Source organism: Notamacropus eugenii, chromosome 2, assembly GCF_028372415.1.
Source record: "Notamacropus eugenii isolate mMacEug1 chromosome 2, mMacEug1.pri_v2, whole genome shotgun sequence".
NCBI classification, from domain to species: domain Eukaryota; kingdom Metazoa; phylum Chordata; class Mammalia; order Diprotodontia; family Macropodidae; genus Notamacropus; species Notamacropus eugenii.
Genome location: NC_092873.1, coordinates 279,843,653 through 279,865,832, shown reverse-complemented (window position 1 = coordinate 279,865,832; position 22,180 = coordinate 279,843,653). Strand labels below are relative to the sequence as shown.

General features: G+C 34.6%; 1 protein-coding gene across 2 annotated transcripts in view; it reads left to right on the top strand.

Annotated features, from left to right (window-relative positions):
* Window positions 1-22,180, top strand: part of COL11A1 (collagen type XI alpha 1 chain) — a 276,695-nt gene that overhangs the window by 128,660 nt on the left and 125,855 nt on the right. For both annotated transcript variants that reach the window (XM_072644156.1, XM_072644155.1), the window contains exons 26-31: window positions 6-50; window positions 2,225-2,278; window positions 2,361-2,405; window positions 11,857-11,910; window positions 13,237-13,344; window positions 21,506-21,559. In XM_072644156.1, coding sequence (XP_072500257.1) covers window positions 6-50; window positions 2,225-2,278; window positions 2,361-2,405; window positions 11,857-11,910; window positions 13,237-13,344; window positions 21,506-21,559 — 360 coding nt within the window. The remainder of the gene's footprint in view (window positions 1-5; window positions 51-2,224; window positions 2,279-2,360; window positions 2,406-11,856; window positions 11,911-13,236; window positions 13,345-21,505; window positions 21,560-22,180) is intronic.

Sequence of the window (22,180 nt, the reverse complement as noted above, 5' to 3'; positions counted from 1 at the left end):
TTCAGGGTCATCCTGGCAAAGAAGGCCAATCTGGAGAAAAAGGTGCTCTGGTATGTTTCAAAGCATAAACCTCGTGTTCACTTTCTTTATGTAAGAAAATGCTTCCAAGTTTGTGAACCATGTAATGTACTTGTTCTTTCAAAACTGTTAGTTATTAATATGAATACTAGAAAGTAAACCTATTCAACTCATGCGTGTCCTGACAGATGTATTTATTGATTTGCATCTGAGCAATTTTGCTAGCCTTTTAATTTTTAGACAGCATTGGCTTTATTTATGTTTATTTCAGTTACCTCAGGATATAATAAACTGGCATATGGTTTAGTTAGATAACCTGTGTGTTCCAATTTGGTAGCTTATGCTTTTTAAATCCTGACTCACTCCTGGAGGGCAGGCCTAGACAAGGATTTAAAAGCACATGTGACACATGATGAGGAACTTCAAAACGTGCCATTGAAATTACAAAATAATTTCAATGAAAAGGTTTCTAATCAAACTGTGAATGATGGAATCAGGTTCAAATTTTAATTCAAAATTTTCTTTTAGGTTTTCTTTTTTTTGTCATGTAAGAATAATCCTGTATACTTGTATTGGATTAGCGTGTCTAAGTAGAAAAAAAAAACATTCAACACTGATCTGAGTTTGGATCAAAATAACCAAGAAAAAAATCATCTTTATTGAGAACTATTGGTTCCACAACATTACTAAAAAATTATCAGTTTCTAAAATCCTAGATCTGTTATAGAATCTAGAACCCACACAATACAGATATGATTCCTTAGATCTGATATTGGCACAATTCTACATAGAAAATCAACATCTCTTTGATCATAGTTTAAATCATTTAAATGTAATTTTTGACTCTGGGTAAATCTCCTAATCTCCTTGGGTATTAGTTTCCTTAGGGATAAATGAGGGTGTTGTATTTGTTAGATCTCCAAAGTCCTATCCTACGATTCACTAGAACATGATTTCTGGACCGTTTGACAGTCTTATGAAGATGCTGGTAACCCCTTCTTAGGATAATGTTTTAAAATACTTTTTAAAAAATGCAAGATTGCAAAGTAAGTCAATTACATTGAAATACAATGAATCAAAAAATAAATTAAGTTCAAACCCCAGGTTAAAAATCCCTGAATTAGAGATATTATGGTTAGTAAGCCTTTCTCCTGAATGGAGGACTATAGTTCTGTTTTTCACTATCCACTAAAGAGTACTTTGATTAGTGAGTCTAATCACTATCCACTGTCTACCATCACTATGCACTAAGGAGTATATTGATTAATTAGCCTCTTCTCTGAAGGGAGGGAGCTTTAAACCTTCATTGTTTTACTCCTTCCAGTCTTCTGCTATGCCTCAGCTATAGTCGTTAGATGAAGAGCTATCCTCTGGGTCTGCAATTCTCTCCCCCATTCACGGGTTATGATAACTAAGCCTCTCCCATATAGGGAGGGCTCCAGTCCACTGCAAAGGCCATTCTCCATCAATAGCTATATAGTTCTCAAGCAGTTTTCTCGGCCAATGGCTCTCCAATTCATTTCTTCTTATATAGACTTCACCCTAACTTTATGTCAGATTTACTCTTTGGTTTCTTCTTAAAACTGTTCTAAGTGCTTTGCTTCTTTGTCACTTAACTTGTGGCCAAAAAACTATTTTAATTCTTAGGTCTCATATCTATCACCAGTTGAAGTGAAACAGGGCTCTACTTCCTTAAATTGAAAAGAGCCTTGTAAGATTATGGTAAGGAGATTTTTAACCTCATCTCAGTTAGTTCCACTGTTTTATGAAAATAAGAATAGTTTTGTTGACTAGACCAGACTTAATGGTTCTTGACTTTAATCTCTTTTTTTCCCAGCAATACATCACATCCTTGTCTCCCCTACATCTCCTTGATTATATCTGTGATATACAAAATCCTAAACTATTTAAGTGTGTTTACCACCCAGGAATCTGATATGGATATTGCTTTAAATTATAATTTTATCATATCTGAAAACAACTAAGTAACTGGTTTGTGTATGCAGTCAATTGTAACTGTGTCCATTTAGACCCTATATGATACCTGTCTAAATATTCTTTATAAATTGAAAATGTACTGCAGGGGATGTTTTTTGAAGTTCAGTGTAAAAAAAACCTATATCACTTTTTAAAAACTTATTTGCAAAATGAACCCTTTGGGATTTAACAAATAAATCTTATTTTCAATTTATCCACTCTTTTTCAGGGGCCTCCTGGTCCACAGGGTCCCATTGGTTATCCTGGACCCCGTGGTGTGAAGGTAAGTATTAAATACTCTTCTAACTGCCTAATTTAATTATGAAAATCCCATTTTTATTTAATCTATCTAATTTATTACATAGGGTGCTGATGGTGTAAGAGGTCTTAAGGGCTCTAAAGGTGAAAAGGTAAGTTTTGACTTTTTGTGTTTTATATTATTTCAATATGGAGTTGAGCTTATCTCTCTTGGCTAAAATATAAACACCCTAATCTCTATTTATTTATCAATTGGTTATGTCTAAGAGCTTAAATCATATGAGGGAGAAATCTGTACCTAATCCTCATCCTAACTTTTACCTGTCCCTCACAAACATATTTGGTTCCTGAGCATGATTGACATTTTTCACTGAAGGAGATTGCAGTGTCCAGAATAACTGACAAAGAGATTTTCTCAGTTCAAAAATCACATGTCATCTTTTGCATATCTTTGTTAAATTCTTCACGTTCTTTAAGACCCATCTCAAATACTCCCTTTGAATATAACCTTCATGTTCCTCCCAGTCAGTTTTTACATATCCCTCTCCTAGACCTTCCCATCACTGAGTATCTCTAGGTTATTACAACTACAATATTTTAAGGTCCCTGAGCAAGGTACTGAGTCTTTTTTGTCTTTACTTTGCTTGCAGTACCTAGCATTGCATCATGCGCTAAATATTTTTTTCAGCAAACATTTATCCATTTGCTAATATGAATATCTATATAACATTTCTATACACCAATCTTTAAGCTGAATGCTTAAGAATTCTTTGACAAATTATTTTATGAGACTATAATTACTGAGAAAAAATATTTTTGGTAGCAAAATTATGTATTTTCTATGCCTGCTTGCATGTATTTATGTGTGTGTTGTCTCTCTGTAGCATGAAAGCTTCTTGAGGTCCAGGACTGTTTCCTTTTTGGCACTGTATGCCCATTTCCTGTTACAGTGCCTGGTGGATAGTATACTCTTAATATTTTCTTGTGGATGAAAATGTATTGTGAAATTATCTTGGCATTCGGAGTCAGAAGACTGGTGTTTAAACCCTGTCACTGTCCTCACTAGTTTTATGATCTTGCGTCAGTCACATCATGTCTCAACTTCATTTCCTTCACTTATAAATGAGGGGTTTGGACTAGAAAATCTTCTAAATTTCCCCCAGACCTAGATTCTAGGAAGACCATTATCTATCTATCCATTTACTTCAGGACTCTTAGTGGTAAAATTAAAAGCAGTGTAAAAAACCCAAGATTTCCACCTATTTGCATTTTTTGAAAGGCATCAAATTTTAAAATTTGAGTTTTTATTGATTCCAGAGATGATGTTGAAGTGCCTGCAGTTAAATAACCTAAAGGATTTTCCTGAAAAAAGCTCAACCAGTAATGTATCAGAATTTTAGTAGTGAACCTAATATTATTTACTTGGGTCTACAGGTTGGTAGTTTCATGTGTATGGGTGCTTTCTGATGCATATTGCAACCCTTCTGTGTCTTAATATATGGTTTTTTTTATTGATTGTTATAATAAAAAATAGCTGCTGCTTGTATACAGTACTCTGCCAGTACTTGATGGCTAACCATATAGTGATGCCTCCCTGAATTTAACTAAGGATGTCCTCGGATTACAGTCATACCATCTGTAGGCATTTATTAAGCTTCTACTATACACCAGGCACTGTGCTAAGCACTGGGGATACAAAGAAAGGCAAAAGACAGATTTGCGCTTGAGGAGCTCTCAGTCTAGTGAGGGAGTCAACAAACAAACAAGTATGCGCAATAAAAGCTCTATGCAACATAAATTGTCATAATTAACATAGGGAAGGCATTAGAGTTAAGAGGGGGTGGATGCTTCCTGTACAAAGTGATATTTTAGCTGATGCTTGAACAAACTGAGGGAAGCCAGGGGAGTGGAGATGAGAAAAAAGAACATGAAAGACAACCCAGAGAAAGTGCCCTAGCTGAGAGATGGAGTATCTTGTCAGATGAAGGTGAATGAAGCTAGTTCTTCACTGGACCATTTTAGAAGTCATTCTCACTTGACAAAAACTGGCAGATTTTGGGCTTCACTGCAATAGCATTTGAGAATCCAGGTTTATCTGCCTGATTCACAGTAGCATATAGGCTTTAGGAAAGGACAAAACTCTGTGTGTGTGTGTGTGTGTGTGTGTGTGTGTATTTTTCAGGTCTAAGTCATTCAAATTGTTAATTTCATTCCAGTGGTTCTTTCCCACCTTTCCTGTCATATAATCTGAAAGAAAGAAAATACCTTTTTTTATTCTTATAGAGATAGTGCTCCCATGTCAGGCTTAAATGAGTAGATTGAGTAAGAGAGATTCAGTTTAATTCAGCACGAATTTTTGAACCCCCTGTTATGTGCCAGACACTGGGGATATGGAAATAAGAATGAAACATTCTCTGCTTCCAAAAGACTTATTCTATTGGGGAGAATAATATATGCACAGCAAAATAATAGAAAATAATTGCAAGAAGATTGGAGAAGACCTAACAACTTGTGAGGGCAGAGATCAGGAAGTGACACCTGTCTTAAACCTAAAATAGAGTTAGGGATTCCAAGAGATGACCATGAAAAAAGAGAACTTCCTAGAAATGAGGAAGAGAATGGATTGGAGCCTTATTCTGAGGGACTATAAAGGCCAAACAAAACTTTATAATTTATCCTAGGGGTCTTAGGGAGCCACTGAAATGTCTGGATCAGGGAACTGACATAGTCAAACCTAGGACTTAGAAATATCAATTTGATAGCCTTTGAAGAATGAATCAGATAGTTAAAGGTCTGTATAAAGGGAGACAAATTATCTGGCTAGGAGAAAGATTGATGAAACCCTGAACTAAGGTGGCTACACTGTAAGTATAGAGAAAAGGTATGATATGACAGATGTGGTAGAGGCAGAATTGACAAGAATTGGCAACTGATTGAATGCATGGTTGAGAGAGAATGGAGTTAGTCAAGAAGCATTCGTTGACTTCTTATTTTGTGCCTATTACTGTGCTAAGAGTTGTGGATGCAAAGAAAGGCAAAAACAGTCCTTGACCTCATGGAGCTCCCATTCTAATGGAGGAGACCTCTATGTATATATCTATGTATATACAAGATATGCACAGTGTAAATGGAAGATAATCTCAGGTGAAAGGCACTAGTGGTGGGGGAAGCTGGAATGCTGGAAATTATTAGGAAAAACCTAAAAGAAGGTAAGAGTTGAGCTTGGTCTTAAATACTGCTTGGGGTCCAGGAGGTAAAAATGAGGAGAGAGAACATTCCAGTAATAGGGAACAAATAAGGAAAATGCTAAGTTGGGAGATTGTGTATTGTCTATGAAGTATAGCAAGTAGGCCAGTAAAACTGGTTTGTATAATAGATGGAGGGAAATAAACTGTAAGAAGACTGGAAATGGCCTGAACTATTGAAGTTGACCCTGAGCTTGTGCACCTGGGTATCTAGAAAGACAGAAGTGCCCTTAACCAAAAGAGAGAAGCTGCCCTCCTTGGGTTTCAAATAGAATATATAAGAGCATATGTTTGGGTTTCAAATAGAATATATAAGAGCATATGTTCAGCTGTTAATTGGTGGTAGAAGCTTAGACTTTAGGACTGAGATGAAGGATGCATATGTAATTTTGGGAGTCATCTGCATGGAAATAATGTACCCATTGGACTTGATGAGGTCACCATTAGTTACAAAGTAGAATAGGGTTGGGGTCTAGACTCAGAATGTCATCTGGTTTAGATGACCTGGAGGCTAGATACCAAGAAGACAGGTATGAAGGACCTTTGAAACACTTGATGTTATACGGTGATTCATTTGCTTACCTTCTCTTGTCAACAAGGGAAATTCTGTCCCATGCCTCATGTTAGATATTGAATTAATTACCAACCTCTGTGCAAGAGATTGTGAAGCAAGTAGTTTAATTCTGCTATGGTTCTGCTTACCCTTATATACACCATCATCACTCCTAAATAGAACTGAGTCTGTCTTCCAAGGCCAACCTGTATAATGGTGAAAGCTTTTGAGAACAAGGATTATCTTTTGCCTTTCTTTATATTGCCAGTGCTTAGCACTGTAGGTCCTTAATAAATATTTATTGAATGACCAAGATCATATTATGAGGAGGTTAAAAATACATAGAAATATTTGTTGAATTAACGGTCTTCAAAATCCTGTCTGCTGAATGTTTATGGGCCAAGGATGTTTTCAATGAGTCTACAGAAGATGAACTTGAGTCCTTCTGCTCAGTTACCAATGTCATTTAATCTACCTTCAATTAGTCCAAAAATCATCAAATGAACAGCAATAATTGCAGAATAATAGCTTATCCCAGGGTTGTTTCTAGCATAGATTGAATCAGAAAAGATAAGAGTGAGATAACAGTGAAAATGTTGGAGATCACTCACATTTATATAGGACTTTCTGTCTTCAAAAGCATTATATCTCCATCATCTTCATGTCTTGTCCAGTCAGATAATGTCTTTAGCAACTTTAAAGATAATTTAGTGTAGGTTTGTTCAATGCTGTATAATTTGTTACATGCTTACAAATCAAAAGTTTTAAGGGAGATGTGTTTTCAGATTTAGAGACAGCCATTTACATTACTGTTTAGTATTGTGTTAGAAAAAAATGTGAATCAGTTGATGATTTCCTCTAACTGGCTTTTTCTGACAAGCATCTCAGTATGTGAGTCATTAGCTGATTTTTAGACTTTGCACTTGAATGCTTGTAATTATATAGATAGTCTTTGGGGGGGGGGGAAAGGATCTAGTTCAGGTGGGAAAAACTAATCTGTGTTGTTGATTCCCTTTGAGTGCCCACTTGCATAGCAAGAATAATTTAGTTATTCAAATATAAGGCTCAGGGATTTAATTAAGCATTCCATAAACAGATTTTTTTTTTCTTATATTCTACCCTCCTCAGTATCAGACATGCTAAAAGATATGCAATTTGTTGATCTAGAAACAGTATTATGGGACTAAAGTTTCTATTATACAATACGATATTGCTTATAGTAAGTAGCAGTCTTATCTCTACCCCCAACCCTACCTCAGCTTGTCTTTCCTAAGAAAATTGCATACATTTGAGAAAATAAAAAAGCAGTTAATATTTGGGGGCCAGGTAGGAAAAAATTTCATGGACGTGAATTTTTGGTCAATTTCCCTCACATATGTTTACTGTTATAAGTTGAAAGTCAGCCACATAAATATTTCTGATCATGAAGGAAAGAAATCCTAATGTGTTTGCCTTATGGGCTATGAAAAATGGTGTATAAACCCACTTATTTAAGTGAGAAATTGTTAGGCACGAAAATACTCCTAAGCCACGTTGCCTACAAAGGCATGAATAACTAAAGAATTCTGGATATGAATAACCTAGTAGTTATTCAAGATGATTTCTTTTTCACTCATCCATAATCCATTGGGACCATTTATTAACACAACTTCAGAATGGTATGAGTATTCATTTGCCAACTGTAATTATTCTTTCATTCATTTGAATAAACAGAGAAATGTACACTCTTGGCAGTGTCCCCTTCCCCTACTGCCTCCACCTTCACCCAAACACAAATAACACTTTCAAATAATAGAAATCAGGCCTAACTACCATAATGTTTTCAAAAGCATCTTGAATAAGTTTGGCATGAATCAAAGAACAGTATAAGTGAGGAGAGCTTTATCCATTTTGTTTCATTTTTATAAGGGAAAAAAAACAACAAACTTTACATTGCTTGCTAAGTTTTGAAAGTTTAGTATAGACATTTTGGTATTTACTATTCCGCAAAACAGGAATATGTTTTGAATAGATGTGGATCTTCTGATAATAATATCAAATGCATTCTGATACGTACAGTGACCCTGTCAGCATATATTGTCAATTCTGAGGCCAACTACTTAAGTGTAGCAATTAGACAAGCAGTATTCAACAACCAGTTCATTAACTGTTATTTGTCTGTGGTAGAAAATCTCAAGTGCTTAGAATTTCTATTGGCTGTGAGTATAAATAAAAGCAGCACCTGGTAAAGAATTTTTTCCTTTTTTTTTCCTGGTGAAGCAATGGTAACTGACAATTTGAAGGGGTGAGGAGGAGGTAGGGAATTTCTGGGGAATCATTTCAGAGACAAATGTTGTAAGCAACCAGCAGGAGAAAAATGCATAGAAAGAGGAACACGTGAGAAGAATCATTCTAAAAGAAAAATTTAGGGGGGGAATTACTTGACATTTTGTAGAATTGTACATATAGAGGGAATTTTATTTGTCACCTTATACAGTCCCCATTTCAAGCATGAATCTGTCAAGTATAAATGTCCCAATAAGTAATCATTCATCCTCTTGCTAAGACGTCGTAAAAGGAGATTTACTCACTCTTGGGACATTCCTAATGACGTCTTTTTTATTTCCTCCGTATCTCCTGGGAATTCCAATGGTTCAGTCCAACATAGTCCAATCCACACATATTTATAAAATGCCTCCAATATGTGGGATACTGCTAGGTGCTGAGGATACAAAACAAAACAAAAAGTACACAAACAAAAGAAGTGTCACTTAAGGAAATTCCATTCAATTGGGAGTATATAATATACAAACAGAAAAATGTATATATGATAATATTTGGGAAAGAATAGAATATTAACCACAAAGGATATCAGGAAAGGTTTCCTAGAGGAGATGCTACATCAACTGAGTCTTGAAGGAAGCTGGAATTTTTAGAGAAAGTTGTGAAGAGGGAGAATATTCCAGGTATGAGAGGCAACCTGTGCAAAAGAAAGATGTTTGAAGATAGCTTTTATAAGAGTTCCTTACCTTAAATCTTGTCCAGGGCTTTTATCATTCATAGGACTGAGAGTGAGAAGAGACTTTATGAATTATCTAGTCTGTCCTTATTTTAGAGATGAGCAAAATGTGATCCAGAGATGTTCATTGACTTTCCCCAAATCCTGGGAAATACCAAAGGATTTGAACCTTGTCCTGTGACTCAAAATCTAGTTTTCAGTTTTCAGTACATGATCATCACTTTGGGGCTTGAGATAATAATAATAATAACTAACATTTATATAATGCTTTAAATTTGCAAAGTATTTTATATGTAACATCCCATTTGAATGCCACAACTCTGTGAGCAGATGCTATTATTATCTGCATTGTCAATACGGAATGAGGAAATTGAGGCTAAGAGAGGGAAAATGACTTGCCTAGAGTCCTATGGCTACTAAGTGTCAGAGGCAGAATTTGAACTCAGCTTTCTGACTTCAAGTCTGGTATTCTGTCTCTTATACCAGAGTGAGCAGATCCTGATCACATGCCTCTGGAAAACTCTGTATTGTCAATTCCTTCCTAAACATGATAAACCTCAATTTCCTATCTATAAAATGAGAAGGTAAAATCGATTTCTGTTACTTTCCAAGTGTAACATGATTCAACTGTAATCCATGTGCTGTGGAAATAAACAGAATTAGGACTGAAATAAAGTTTCTAGTCTCATGTACAGTCTCTAGACCTCAAACAGCATTGCTTCCATCTACTTCATTTGATAAATTCGAATCTATTTGTGTGGGGGGGAGGGAGGGTCAACAGCTGCATTTATTGACAGCATTACTGTATCAAAAACTGACATTGCAGAACTCATGTACCACAACAGATCTATGATATCAATAGCTTTGTGACCAATGTGGGTATTCCTCTCAAGATGCAAATCATACTTTATCCACAGCTATGAAATCCTGTGGAACCATTGCCTTTGTCATTTGATAAGTTCTCCTTCTATCTTATTGATGGACCCTGGGAACCAAATGGGATATCCATTACCATGGATTTTTCACTAGATGTCCATCATTTATACTTCACATGTACTGCATGACTTGCTTATCTCTGCAAGAATATCCATAACTATAACCTAATTTACTTTGTCTTAATGATGAGGCATTGAAAAAACAAGTTTTATGAAGTTAAAATTCCATTGATAGGCTTCTCTTTATGGATATACCTATGTTTAAAAAGCAAAACTAAAACGGTTACTAATTGTGTCTTAAAAAATAAAATCTTCTTTCAAACATGGCAAGGATGTAATCACAGTGTTATGCTTTGGGGAAAAACAATGAAGAAATTAGCCAATAGGAAATTAAGTGATCATTTTGAGCTTTCACACATCTGTCATTACCAAATTGCACTGAGATTATTCTGTCTCTCCCAAAGCCTGCTTTCAATACTCCTGTTAGAAAGAAATTAAGTATTTATTCATTATCTGTCTTGAAAATTTAAGAATGAAGGAAGAAACCTTCAATTTATTGTCCGATATACAAAATTACTGCTCTTTGAAGTGGGATTCAAATCAAAATGTAATTTGACTGTTGGATCCCTGTGAGCGTTAATAAGCATAGAAATATTCAAAGAAAGTAGTCCTTGTATGTCTGAATTAGTTATCTTCTTATACATGGCTCCAGTACAGTGTTGTTAAATTCAAGTGGAAACAAAGGCTAATAAACCATACAAGGATCTCTATAGGCTGCATATTGACTTAGTTTCAAAATGTAATATTATATCTGGCTTATTATATTTTTATTTATTTTGTCAAATATTTCCCAATTATATTTTAATCTAGTTCAGACTACATTTAATAGTGTTGTGGGTCACATGTGGCCCACGATGCACATGTTTGACATCTCTGATCTAGTATAATAGCAATTGACTCAATAATGTGGCAGCGTCTGAACAATTCTGTTAACTGAACCATAGAGCTGGTCGATTCATTAGCACATGCAGAATTCAGTCATAAATAGAATTCAATCCTTCCAACTAGAGTACAGAATGGATTTGGAGACTATGGATTCAAAGTTGTGATCTGGATATTCTAACTATTAAAGCATCAAAAATATATGCTTGAGTCTGAAGTTACAAGTCTCATAACCAAATTCATCTTTATAGTTTTTAGGGATATCATATCTATGTTCAGTTTAGGGCATGAACTTTTGAGATGGACTTTGATAAGCTAGAGAGAGGCAAGAGGAAGGTATCAAATATGGTGAAGACTATACATGTGGAGGTCATTTGGGGTGACGAGATGTTTAGATTGGAGTAGAAAAGATGAGAGTGAGGAAGAAGGCAGCAGGAAAGGATAGCCCACTAAAAGCATTTCAAGAGTTGACAAATAAAGGAGAAATCTGATTTATTTTGTTTGGGTCCAAAGGATAGAATTAGAAATGATAAGTGAAATATTGAAAAAAGGCAAAGTTACACTTGATCTAAGGAAAAAAATCCAATAATTATAGTTAGCCAATGAAGGATCAGCTTTCTCTTTCCTGGCAACATTTGAACTAAAGCTAAATAACTACCATTTCTATATATTATAGTTAAGGGACTTGCTAATTTCCGCCCCCTCCATGTGTAAGTTAATGAATTAGACTAGATGATTTTTAAGGTCCTAAACAAATCTAAGAAACATTTTCCTTATCAGAATTTTTTGTCTTTTCAATTGTAAAAGTGACTATCTATATGAATGTTTAACATGATTGATATAAAGTAATTTAGCATATTTAACATTTAACCATTTGTAGAAAGATGTTGACATGATTAAATAGATATATATTGCTTATCTTTTGTTTAGGGTGAAGATGGTTTCCCTGGATTTAAAGGAGACATGGGTCTTAAAGGTGACAGAGTGAGTAAAAAAGAAATTTTATTATAGTACATATAAGTGAAAAATATCATCTCTCTTAAATATGCCAAGAAAACTGGAAATGGAGACATTTGAGTTATTAGTACACACACTTACACAGATTTTTTATATTTTGTGATCTTTATTTTTATTTTTTGTAGAGTAATTGGAAATCCATTTTCTTTGGGTTATTATTTTTAGCTAAAAAGTTCCATGCCATATGATAGCATTTTATACTATAAAAATATATTCAGGGATAAGTAGTTACATATGTCTACCAAGTTGAGGTATTTGGGCATATTTTTTTTAATGGGAACAAATGAGGAGTCCATTCCAAATAGTGCATTTCAGAAAAGCAATTACTGGACTCTGTGACATTTTTTGGCATGTATGTGAATCAAAGCAGCAGCATTTGGCCTTATTTTGCCTCATGTGGGCTCCAGGAATCATACACTTGACTTTCTCTAGAAGGTAGTCTTTGTAGCCTAGACCAATAGTCGACCCTTTTGGTGAAAGGGGTCCATCAAATTCAGAAATATGAGTCAACTTCTTCACCAATTTAAATTTTGTAATGAGAAAAATAGAATTTCCTAACTTATATAAGTAGTTCCTAACTAATATGATAAAGGCTAAATAGACTCTTTTTTTAAGTAGGGAGGGGAGTTGTCGCTTTTGTTTTGAAAAGCAAAGTAAAGATTTGTGCTCCAAGCAGAAGCCATTACCTTTGTCTCCATTCTGGAACTAAAACACAAGACTTTTGGCTGCTAGATATCATGGTAGATAGAGTGCTGGATTTGGAGTCAGGAATTCCTGAGCTGAAATCCTGCCTAAGATATTTGCTAGCTGCATGACCCTGGGTGAGTCATTTAACTTTTGTCTGCTTCATCAGTAAAATGAGGGAGAAGGATTCTTTGGCTTCTAAGGTCCCTTCCAGTGATATTATCTAGCGTATATCATATTACAACATTATATGCTATGAATTTCCTGTTTATGACTTTTCTATTTCACTAAGACTAGGCACTGAATAGTCACTAAACCCAATAGCTTTCTTTCCTCTTCCATATCTGCAGATTAGATTTAAAGATTCATTTAGTTTAAACTATAATGACAAGTGGTTCCCGCTACTTTAGTAGAATCCTATGTTCATTTGCATTCATCTTGTTTAATACTCTGAATTTCCAACTCATTTTTCAGTACCAAAGTATGTATACATAAATATACAAGTTTTTTAAGCAATTAATTAGCATAATACTTAATTGCATTTTCATACCTTTCATTCACTAGCTAATTGTTTTCTCATTTATTATACTTTTACCTTTTTGTTTTCAGGGAGAAGTTGGACAAGTGGGCCCTAGAGGAGAAGATGGCCCTGAAGGTCCCAAAGGGAGAGCAGGTCCAACGGGGGACCCTGGTGGTCCTGGTCAAGCTGGAGAGAAGGTTAGTATGCAAATGCAAATTTTGTGTCGCAAGAATTGTCCAGACTTCCAAATTGCTTGTTGAAGGTAACGAATTACTAAGTAGTATTTTAATTAAATTTTGATTTTATAAATATGCAAGCAACTCCCCATGTCATTAAGTTGAATTCATCAGATCTGAAGGACAACTATATATGACCAATTAGTGAATCGCATGAATTATATTTCTCTTTACTCTATATCTAAGTTGTCTCAATGTCAAGGCCTGACCTTCTTGTTTTATACTACAACCCTCTGAACCACATAAGATTTGTCAAGATTTCTCCATCATTTAAATTTATATACCAGATGTTTTAGGTCAATTCAACAAGCATTATTAAATACATAGTACATTATACCAGCTTCTAGGAATAGAAACATAGAAAAAGAACAGTCTCTGCCTTCATGGAGTTTATTATTTAATGAGAGATGTAAAGGATACATTCACAAATTGGGATAATCCAAGACAAAATATAGAGAATCTCTAGATAAAAAAGCATTATGGTAACTAAACATGAGAAAGAAGAGGGAACTTTTCATTGGAAGGGATAAATAAAAACCAGCGGATTTGGGCCTTTAAGGAGTTGAATTATTTCAAGAGATGGATATTTGGAAACAACATATTCTTGGCAAGCAAGGACAGCCTACATAATGTGCAAATAAAGAAGACAGGACCAAATCTTGGAACAATAATTCATTTTAGTGGAATGTAGAGTATGCAAATGAAGTAGAATAAGATGTGGCCAGGTATATAGGAATGAGAGCATCAGTGTCACCTAGGAGAGGAAGTGTTGAGGGAGGGGAACATGTGAGGCCTTCCTGTGCCTCTCAAATCTGCTATGAAGTGATGTCCAACTTGGCCAGCATTGGTTGTAGCCTGGACATTATGCATGTGTATTCTAAAGGGAAGAAAACCTTTTTTCGACTATGGCTTATTATTATGGATTATGGATACAAATACATTCTGATTTATTTATGAAAGACAGTGTAATATGTTGGACCTCATACAGAATTTAATAGAAAACAAGACACAATCACTACAACACAGACATAAAGAAAAAGATTGGAATTGTGATTTCATTGATATAAGAAACTAATGTGGCAACTCCCTCTCCTAATGTATGTTGACATTTTCTCTTTAACTCAGTCTTAGAGAGTTGCCTAGAGAAATGAGAGGCTAAGTGAGTTTCCTAGAATCACCCAGCCTGTATGTGTCTGACGTAGAACAACGTACTTGGGTCTTTTGGCTCTGAGGATGATTCTCTACACACTTTATAATACTACCCAGAAATTATGAATAAAAATAGATATCCAAACAAGCAGACAGAAGTTAGGAGATAGTTTCTTAGACAGTGGAAAAGCACATGAAAAGTATGAATACGTTTGTATTCCTTGCTTCATTGTTTTCTTTTGTGTTATTGTTGAAATGAGAGAAAGGCAAAAGAGGAAAGGCCAAAGAAAACATTTAAATTTAGAGGATAGGGGCTGAAGATAAATATGTATTCAATAAAATGGAAGAGAAAGGGGATTGTGACTGGCCAGTGAGGGTGAAACTTTGTGATCAAGTTAAAAGGGAATTCTTCCTGAATCCCACAATGATATGATGATATTTTTTTAAAAATATTTTTTAAATTTATTCTTAATTTATAGAACATTAATGTTCTTTTAAAATATACAGTGATGTCTGACAGTCAATTGATCAGCAAACATTTATTAAGTGCTTCTTAATACTGTGGTAAGCTCTGGGGATACTAAGAAAGATAAAAACATGGTCCTTGCCTTCCAGAATCTTGTAACCTAGTGGGGGAAAGGACATACAAACAATTCTATAGGTACTATATTCAGACTAAATGGAAACTAACCTTGGAGGGAAAGTATCTCTGCTTTCTATAGGCTCTTTCTATTCAGTCTATCCTAAGAGATAAAAGGATCCATTTTCAGACCAGAGGTCAGTAGGGGTAGAACTCAGCCTAGTAAGAGGAGAAGCAGCCTCATCCTATCCACACAGTTACCATAGATGCTCTGTTAGGTCAGCTGTTTATTTCCAGTTTCTCACTGTGGCTTGCTACTCTTGAATCTTTACAGAGCTCATAATAATCAGCTTGACGGAAGGGACAATGTCAATGGAAAAGCCATGAAGTGAAAGACCCCTTATTCATTCCTCTTTCCCCTCCTTAACCCCAATCTCTCTCCACTCTGCCAAGACATTGCCATTGTCGGCAGGCAAGTGGTATTGGATAAACTTCATCTCCACTCATCCCCACATTTCACCCTGCCAAAAGTCTAATATGGGGACTCACAGCATCAATGATTTGAATCCACCCCTGGATTCCTTCCACTTCACAATTCATCAACATTCCTCTCTTTCCTTAAGTGCCAGCACTTGAAGGGGGAAATTTTAAACCATTTTTCTTTGCAGGATTTCCCAAATTCTGTGTGATTGCTTTGACCCAAATCTGCTCTTAAGCTGTCTTGCAGCAGAGCTCTAGTGAAAACGCATAAGAGAATCCATTGCTCTAATGCAGCAATTAACATAGAACACAAATGTCTTTGTGATCGTAATTAGCGAGTTTTATTAACCTTGAAATCAATAGCATAAAACAAATGATGATAACTTAATGTATCCAAGGGGACATCATTAAAAGTGTATTTCTTGCTGCTTGTTTGCTTCCTTTCACTCCCTCCCCCTACGCTGCTTACCTATGCAGTGTTGATACTGAATCAGACAACTTTTCAGTCCTGTCTATGATAGCAAGATCGTAAAGTGGGTGTGATCCAAACTCCTTGTCTTTTTAGATAAATTAAAATATTCATCTCCTTACAAAAGGTTCTGGGCTCTCCTGATGGCATTATTCCAGGGAATAAAATGATCTGGCCTTGCTGGCTTTTTTTTTATGAAATTATTTTTGGTTAATTCTTCATTTGAGCAATAATAAGATAGATTATAAAGTGTCAATGTTTTCAAATATCAGATAAAGGGAATTTACGCAAATATGAAGTGATGGACTCTCTTTGTGAAATAAATAACTCTTTAAAGAAGATTAGACTCATTTAAAAATAAATTCTGTCTCTTAAACAGAAGGAAACTTCAGAACAAGGAACATATGCAGGCTTGTACCTTTTATAAATGTGATTTTCTCCTGCTAAAGAAATTAGCTTCATCTGATTTGTATACATTTGTGACTGTATGATCTATTTTTAGGTGGTGAGTTCTCACTTTTAGAAGCAGCATACCATAGTGGATAGAGTCCTGGGGCTTAGAGTCAAAAAGAACTGAATTCAGATCCTACTTCTGATGGTCGTTTATTTAGAAGCAGCTTGCTTATACAGTGGATAGAGTTCTGCGCTTGGAGTCAGGAAGACTTGAGTTCAAATTCACCCTCACACACTTAATAGTTACATGACCCTGGACAATTCACTTAACCTCTGTCTACCTCTGTAAAATGGACATAATCATAGCACCTACCTTCTAGGGGTTTTATGAAGATAAAATGAGATGGTATTTATAAAACACTACGTGAAAAACCTAGTTATGTGATCCACTCTCCCATCCCCCACCCTGTGGTAATCTGATAAAGTCTGTGCCCCTTCTCAGAATAAAGTTTGAAATTGATATAATAAAATATGCAGCATTAAAAAGGCAAACAGTTATATTGAAATATAATTTTCAAAATACTGAAAGAAGCCTCACAATTTATGACACTTTGTTGTAGAGAAAATGCCAACTTCTATTGGCTGAGAAGGTTGCTTGCTTGGGTGCTCCATATACTAATGAACATGGAGGTCCAATCCCTATCCTTATGTTGTTCAGTCATTTTTCAGTTGTGTTCAACTTTTCCTGCTCACATTTGGGGTTTTCTTGGCAAAGATACTAGAATGGCTTGCCATTTCCTTCTCCAGATTATTATACAGATGAGGAAACTGAGGCAAAAAGGATTAATTGACTTACCCAAGTTCACACAGCTAGTAAGTGTCTGACACTAGTTTTGAACTCAGGTCCTCCTGACTCTTGACCTGGCAGTCTACTGTTCTACCTAATCCTTTCTTCTTCCTACTTTATAAGATGATACCCATAGCTCAAATATATTGGATCATATTATGCATATATGTGTATGTATATTTATGTGTACATATATTTACGTATATATGTATATTTATGTGTATATGTATATATGCACATTATATACCTTATTGGGTAAGTGCCATTATTATCCTCATTCTTACGATGAGGAAACTGAGACAGAGAAGTTATGTAGTTTGCGTGAGATCACACAACTAATTTCTGAGATCGGATTTGATCTCTGACTTTCCTAATACCAGAATTAGTTCATAGTTCACTATGTCACATATTGTTATCATATAGTCAGATGCTTTATTGTGGGCATTCTACTGTAGAAAGATGTTAGGTTTTTTAAGTGTTTTTTTTTCTTTTTGTGTTCTTTGTTTGCCACTAAAGTTTTCCTCTTTTGCCTCATACTTGGAGATGACACTGGGTTTAAATCAGTAGAACCCAAACCTTGGAAGATTCTGCCAAGTTAGACAGGCCTCGAGCATACAGACCTAACAATGGATTCTATATCTATTAACCAAGAACCAAAGTAATTACATTTCCAGAGGTCCCAGGAAACACATCATTTAATGATTACTTTTCTTTTGGTTCAGTCACAGAAACATAGGAAAGTGGTCTCATAAGCTATAGAAGAATTGCAGTCTGCATTAGTGGAGAGAACATTTACACAAAAGAAGTACAGACTACTTGAAGGACTGAAATACACCTTGAGTAAACTTTTTACTCAATTCCATTGATGTAATTGAATAATAGGAAAAAGTTCAAAAGACAGTTCAGAATGTTGAAAAATAGCTATTTTAAGCTTTAATTGCCTTGTAGAATCTCTTCATGAATGGACATTCCAAAAACTTCAAGATCTCTTGCCAGCTATTCAAGCCAGTGAGAAATCAAAGGACATTTTATGAAAAGAAAGTTAGGACTGTTGCCTTAAAGCCATTTCTGGTAGTGAAACTAAAGGAGTTAAATGGTAACACAAGATAAATTTGCAGTTGTAAAATAATTTGTCCTAAGACTTTGAAGTAAAAAAATATCATTTACCTTGCTTTGGTCTCTTATCTATGCTTTCAGAAATTATGAAAATTCTTGTGTTGTTAAAGGTCTCCTTAAAAAAAATGACATTTGGAAATGTTGAGTGTTTTCTCTAGTTCTGAAACTTGAAACAGTTTAAAATTGGATAAACACAGGTTATTTATGCAGATGTATTTTTCAGACCTTCATATTTGTATTTACTTTGCAAATTATTAAGATCTATTTAAATCATATTCTAATTATTATGATCTGTGTGACTGTGAAAAAGTTACTCTCCCACTCTGAGACTCAGGTTACTCATTTGTTAAAATTGGAAGTTGGACTACATGATTTTTCCATTTTTAAAAATCTGTAGAACTCTTATGAAAGCAAAATATTTATGGAAACATATTCAGTTAAAGAGACATTAAAATAAACTCAAAATCATTAATAATGGTTATACAATAATTAATTTTTCCTTTAAAATCAACGTATATATGCATATATATATAAAACATTTCAAAACCTAATTCTTCATTTCATATTTTGTGAATCAATAGAATGACATTCTTTTTGATTGATTCCTTTTGCATGGAATAATCATAAATTAATAAGTATAATAGTGTCAAAATTTATAGATATTCAGAATTGATAAACACCTAAGCTTTTAAATATTAATTTAGTGTCAGCTAAAAGGTTACTTTAAAATTGTATTAACTATATAGAGTTCAATTAGTAGTATACTGTTATCCTTCCCTCCTGGATACTTGACTTTTTTTTCCTCTGCACTTAATAATAATCAAATTTCACTATGGTTGTTAGTAAACATGTCATTTCCCCTTTATTAAATTCAAACTATTCTATGGGCAAGGACTGTAAAATTTTTCATCTTTATATCCCCAGAATCAGGCCCAGTGCCTGATATTATAGGTGCTTAATAAATGTATCAAAATGAATTTATGCTATTCAATAAGATGTGGAACTCACAACTACATAGAAATAGCCTGAAATAGTTCACATATCTCTCAAGATTCCAAAATTTTTACAAAGAAATCCATTTCCATGACCATGGAAATTGAGCTACAATCTTTAAAAGCAATCTTGTTTCACAAATAGAAGAATATATTTAGTTTTCCTCTATGAGGTTAATACTATGATATGTTTATATTAATATAGCACTAAGCTTTCTGCCTCCACCACTATCACTACCAAGTACATTAAGCTAATCATCCCCAAGTAAAAATTTATACAAGATTCCTGAATCTTGATCAGTGTTGATTACATCTCTTCTCAAATGGTTGCTGAACTTTTTATGAAAAAAATTTACCTCTGTGTGTTTGTGTATATACACACATACACATATATATGTACATGTATGTGTGTATATGTGATAAATATGGTAACTACATACAAATTGCAATCACACACATAATTCTCATCATTATATCCAATTAGTTTTATTCTCTCACTATTTTATAACTCTTCTATTAGATCCTTTAGTATGTTAACATCAATAAGAATAAGTTATTAGTCTACTCAGGGGAGCATGTATTTTGAAATAATGTTACCATAAAACAATATATATCATTTAAGTTATTTATTGGTCCCCTCCATATTAAAAAAGAATGATAAATTTAGGTAAAAAAGGGCTTGTTATGCTTTGTTAAACCGTTCAAATGTATGCTGTCCCCTAATGGCCAAGAAGTCCCAAGCTGAATAATGTCTGTGACTATGTTTGTTCAGGGTAACTGAGAGAAGCTGGAGAGAATCAGGATCAAAAATCTCAGCTAGTATTTTTTCAACTTAAGTCCCTGACAAGAATCTGAGGGTTGTGGAAACAGAAACCAATATTTTTAGAGAACTGTAAGATAGCAAAATGTTTTCCTCACAACTCTGAGGTAACTGTAGCAATTACTATTACCCCCACGTTACAGAAAGGGAAACTGAGTCTCCTACTGGAGAAAGGTAAATGTCCAAACCGGAATTCAAACTCATGTATTCTGACTAGAGGCCTCTGGTATCTTTTTTTTTTTTTTTTAACTACAGAACTAACTAATCAATAGGAATTTATTAATTTTATACTAGGTGCTAGGCACTATACTGTGCACTTGGGTATGCAAAGAAAAAAGTGAAGTAATCTTTAGCCTCAATCTTTTCAGGGAGAAAGTATATGCACATATGTAGACATATAAAATAGATAAAGCGTGGTAGAGAAGAAAGGAGTGATAAACAAGGCCTCCTTTTCTAATTCTTAGATAATCAGAGCATTTTAGATCTATCAAGTACCTTATAGTCCATCTCATCTAATTCCTTAATTTTAAAATTGAGGAAACAGAGGCCTGTAAGGTAATAAATAGATGGAGGACAGGAAGGGACCTTAGAGACCCTCAAGTCCAATTCCAAGATCATGAATGGAGGCCATAAGAGGTTAAGTGACTTTCCCAAGATCATACAGGTATTAAGTGGCTGGCCCAGGATCTGATTTTTAAAGTGCATTCCTGGTTATCCTAGGTTATTGCTTATCCAATGCACATTGAGACAATTGGAGATTTCCCCATATTGGTGTCAGGCAAATTTTCTGTCTCTAATATTGATCATGAGGTGATCATTGGGTGGGTGGGTGAATGGAGCATGAACTGGAGAACTGACAGAGTGGTTGTTTCAAGACTTTTGGGAAGCAGAGATGATATATATAAATGATAGACAGACAGACAGATGGACAGATTAACAGTGCAGAGTTTTCCTTGTACTAATATATGCCCTATACTACTTTTCACAAGCAGAGAACTCTAAGCACAGCGATTCCTTCACTTACACTATGCTGATTTGTTCCTGGCTAGAACGTTGAGACCTTCCTAAAATGGTTATTTCTCTTCTCTTCCAAAGAAAATAGAGAGCTGAAAGCCAAGGGTGATAGAGCCTTAGAATAATAGACTTACACAAATAAATCTATACAAAGATGAGGAAGATAAGCAATTGTTATTAAGTAAAGTACTTAAAATCTTCAGTGCAATATTTTTTGTCAATTTAGATAATGTTCTTTTTCTCTCTTTATTTTTAAATTCAGGGGAAACTTGGAGTTCCAGGATTACCAGGATATCCAGGAAGACAAGGTCCAAAGGTAAAGAAAATATTTGTTTGGGTTTCATATTTTTGCCCATCTATATTTTCTAAACAAAAATATTTTTAAGAGAAAGATCAAAGTGATTTTCCTTACAAATTTATTTTTAGTAAAGAAGACCGAAGTTTCATAAATAATATATGCTATATATCTCAAAAGGAAATCAGACAAAATGTCGACATTTTTGATGCAAAAGAGAAAGAAAAAGAAAGATGCTAGTTTCTTTAAGGAAATATTAGTAACAACATCCAGGCTTTTTTCAAAATATGAGCCATATTTGAAATTATGCCAACTCCAGCACAGCTATGTCAAAAATGTTTTACCTTTGAAGGTATTTTTTTCTTATAGCATTAACTACTTTACTTGCTCCTTTTACTTTAAACTACCCCTTGAGAAGCATGTTGATCAAAGAAGCATGTTTCCCGTTTTTCATTTTCACCTCTGTCCAGTGCCCTATGATATAGTACTACTTACTCATGTCACTTAACAATTTATAGGGTTGTTTTGAGGGAATAGTCTCTCCCTCCTCTGTTCAGCCCCTTTTAATAACAGAAAACCTAACTGAGTAAGCTATCTTTCATGTCTCTGGTCTATTTGATATATAAAGATATTAGGTAATAT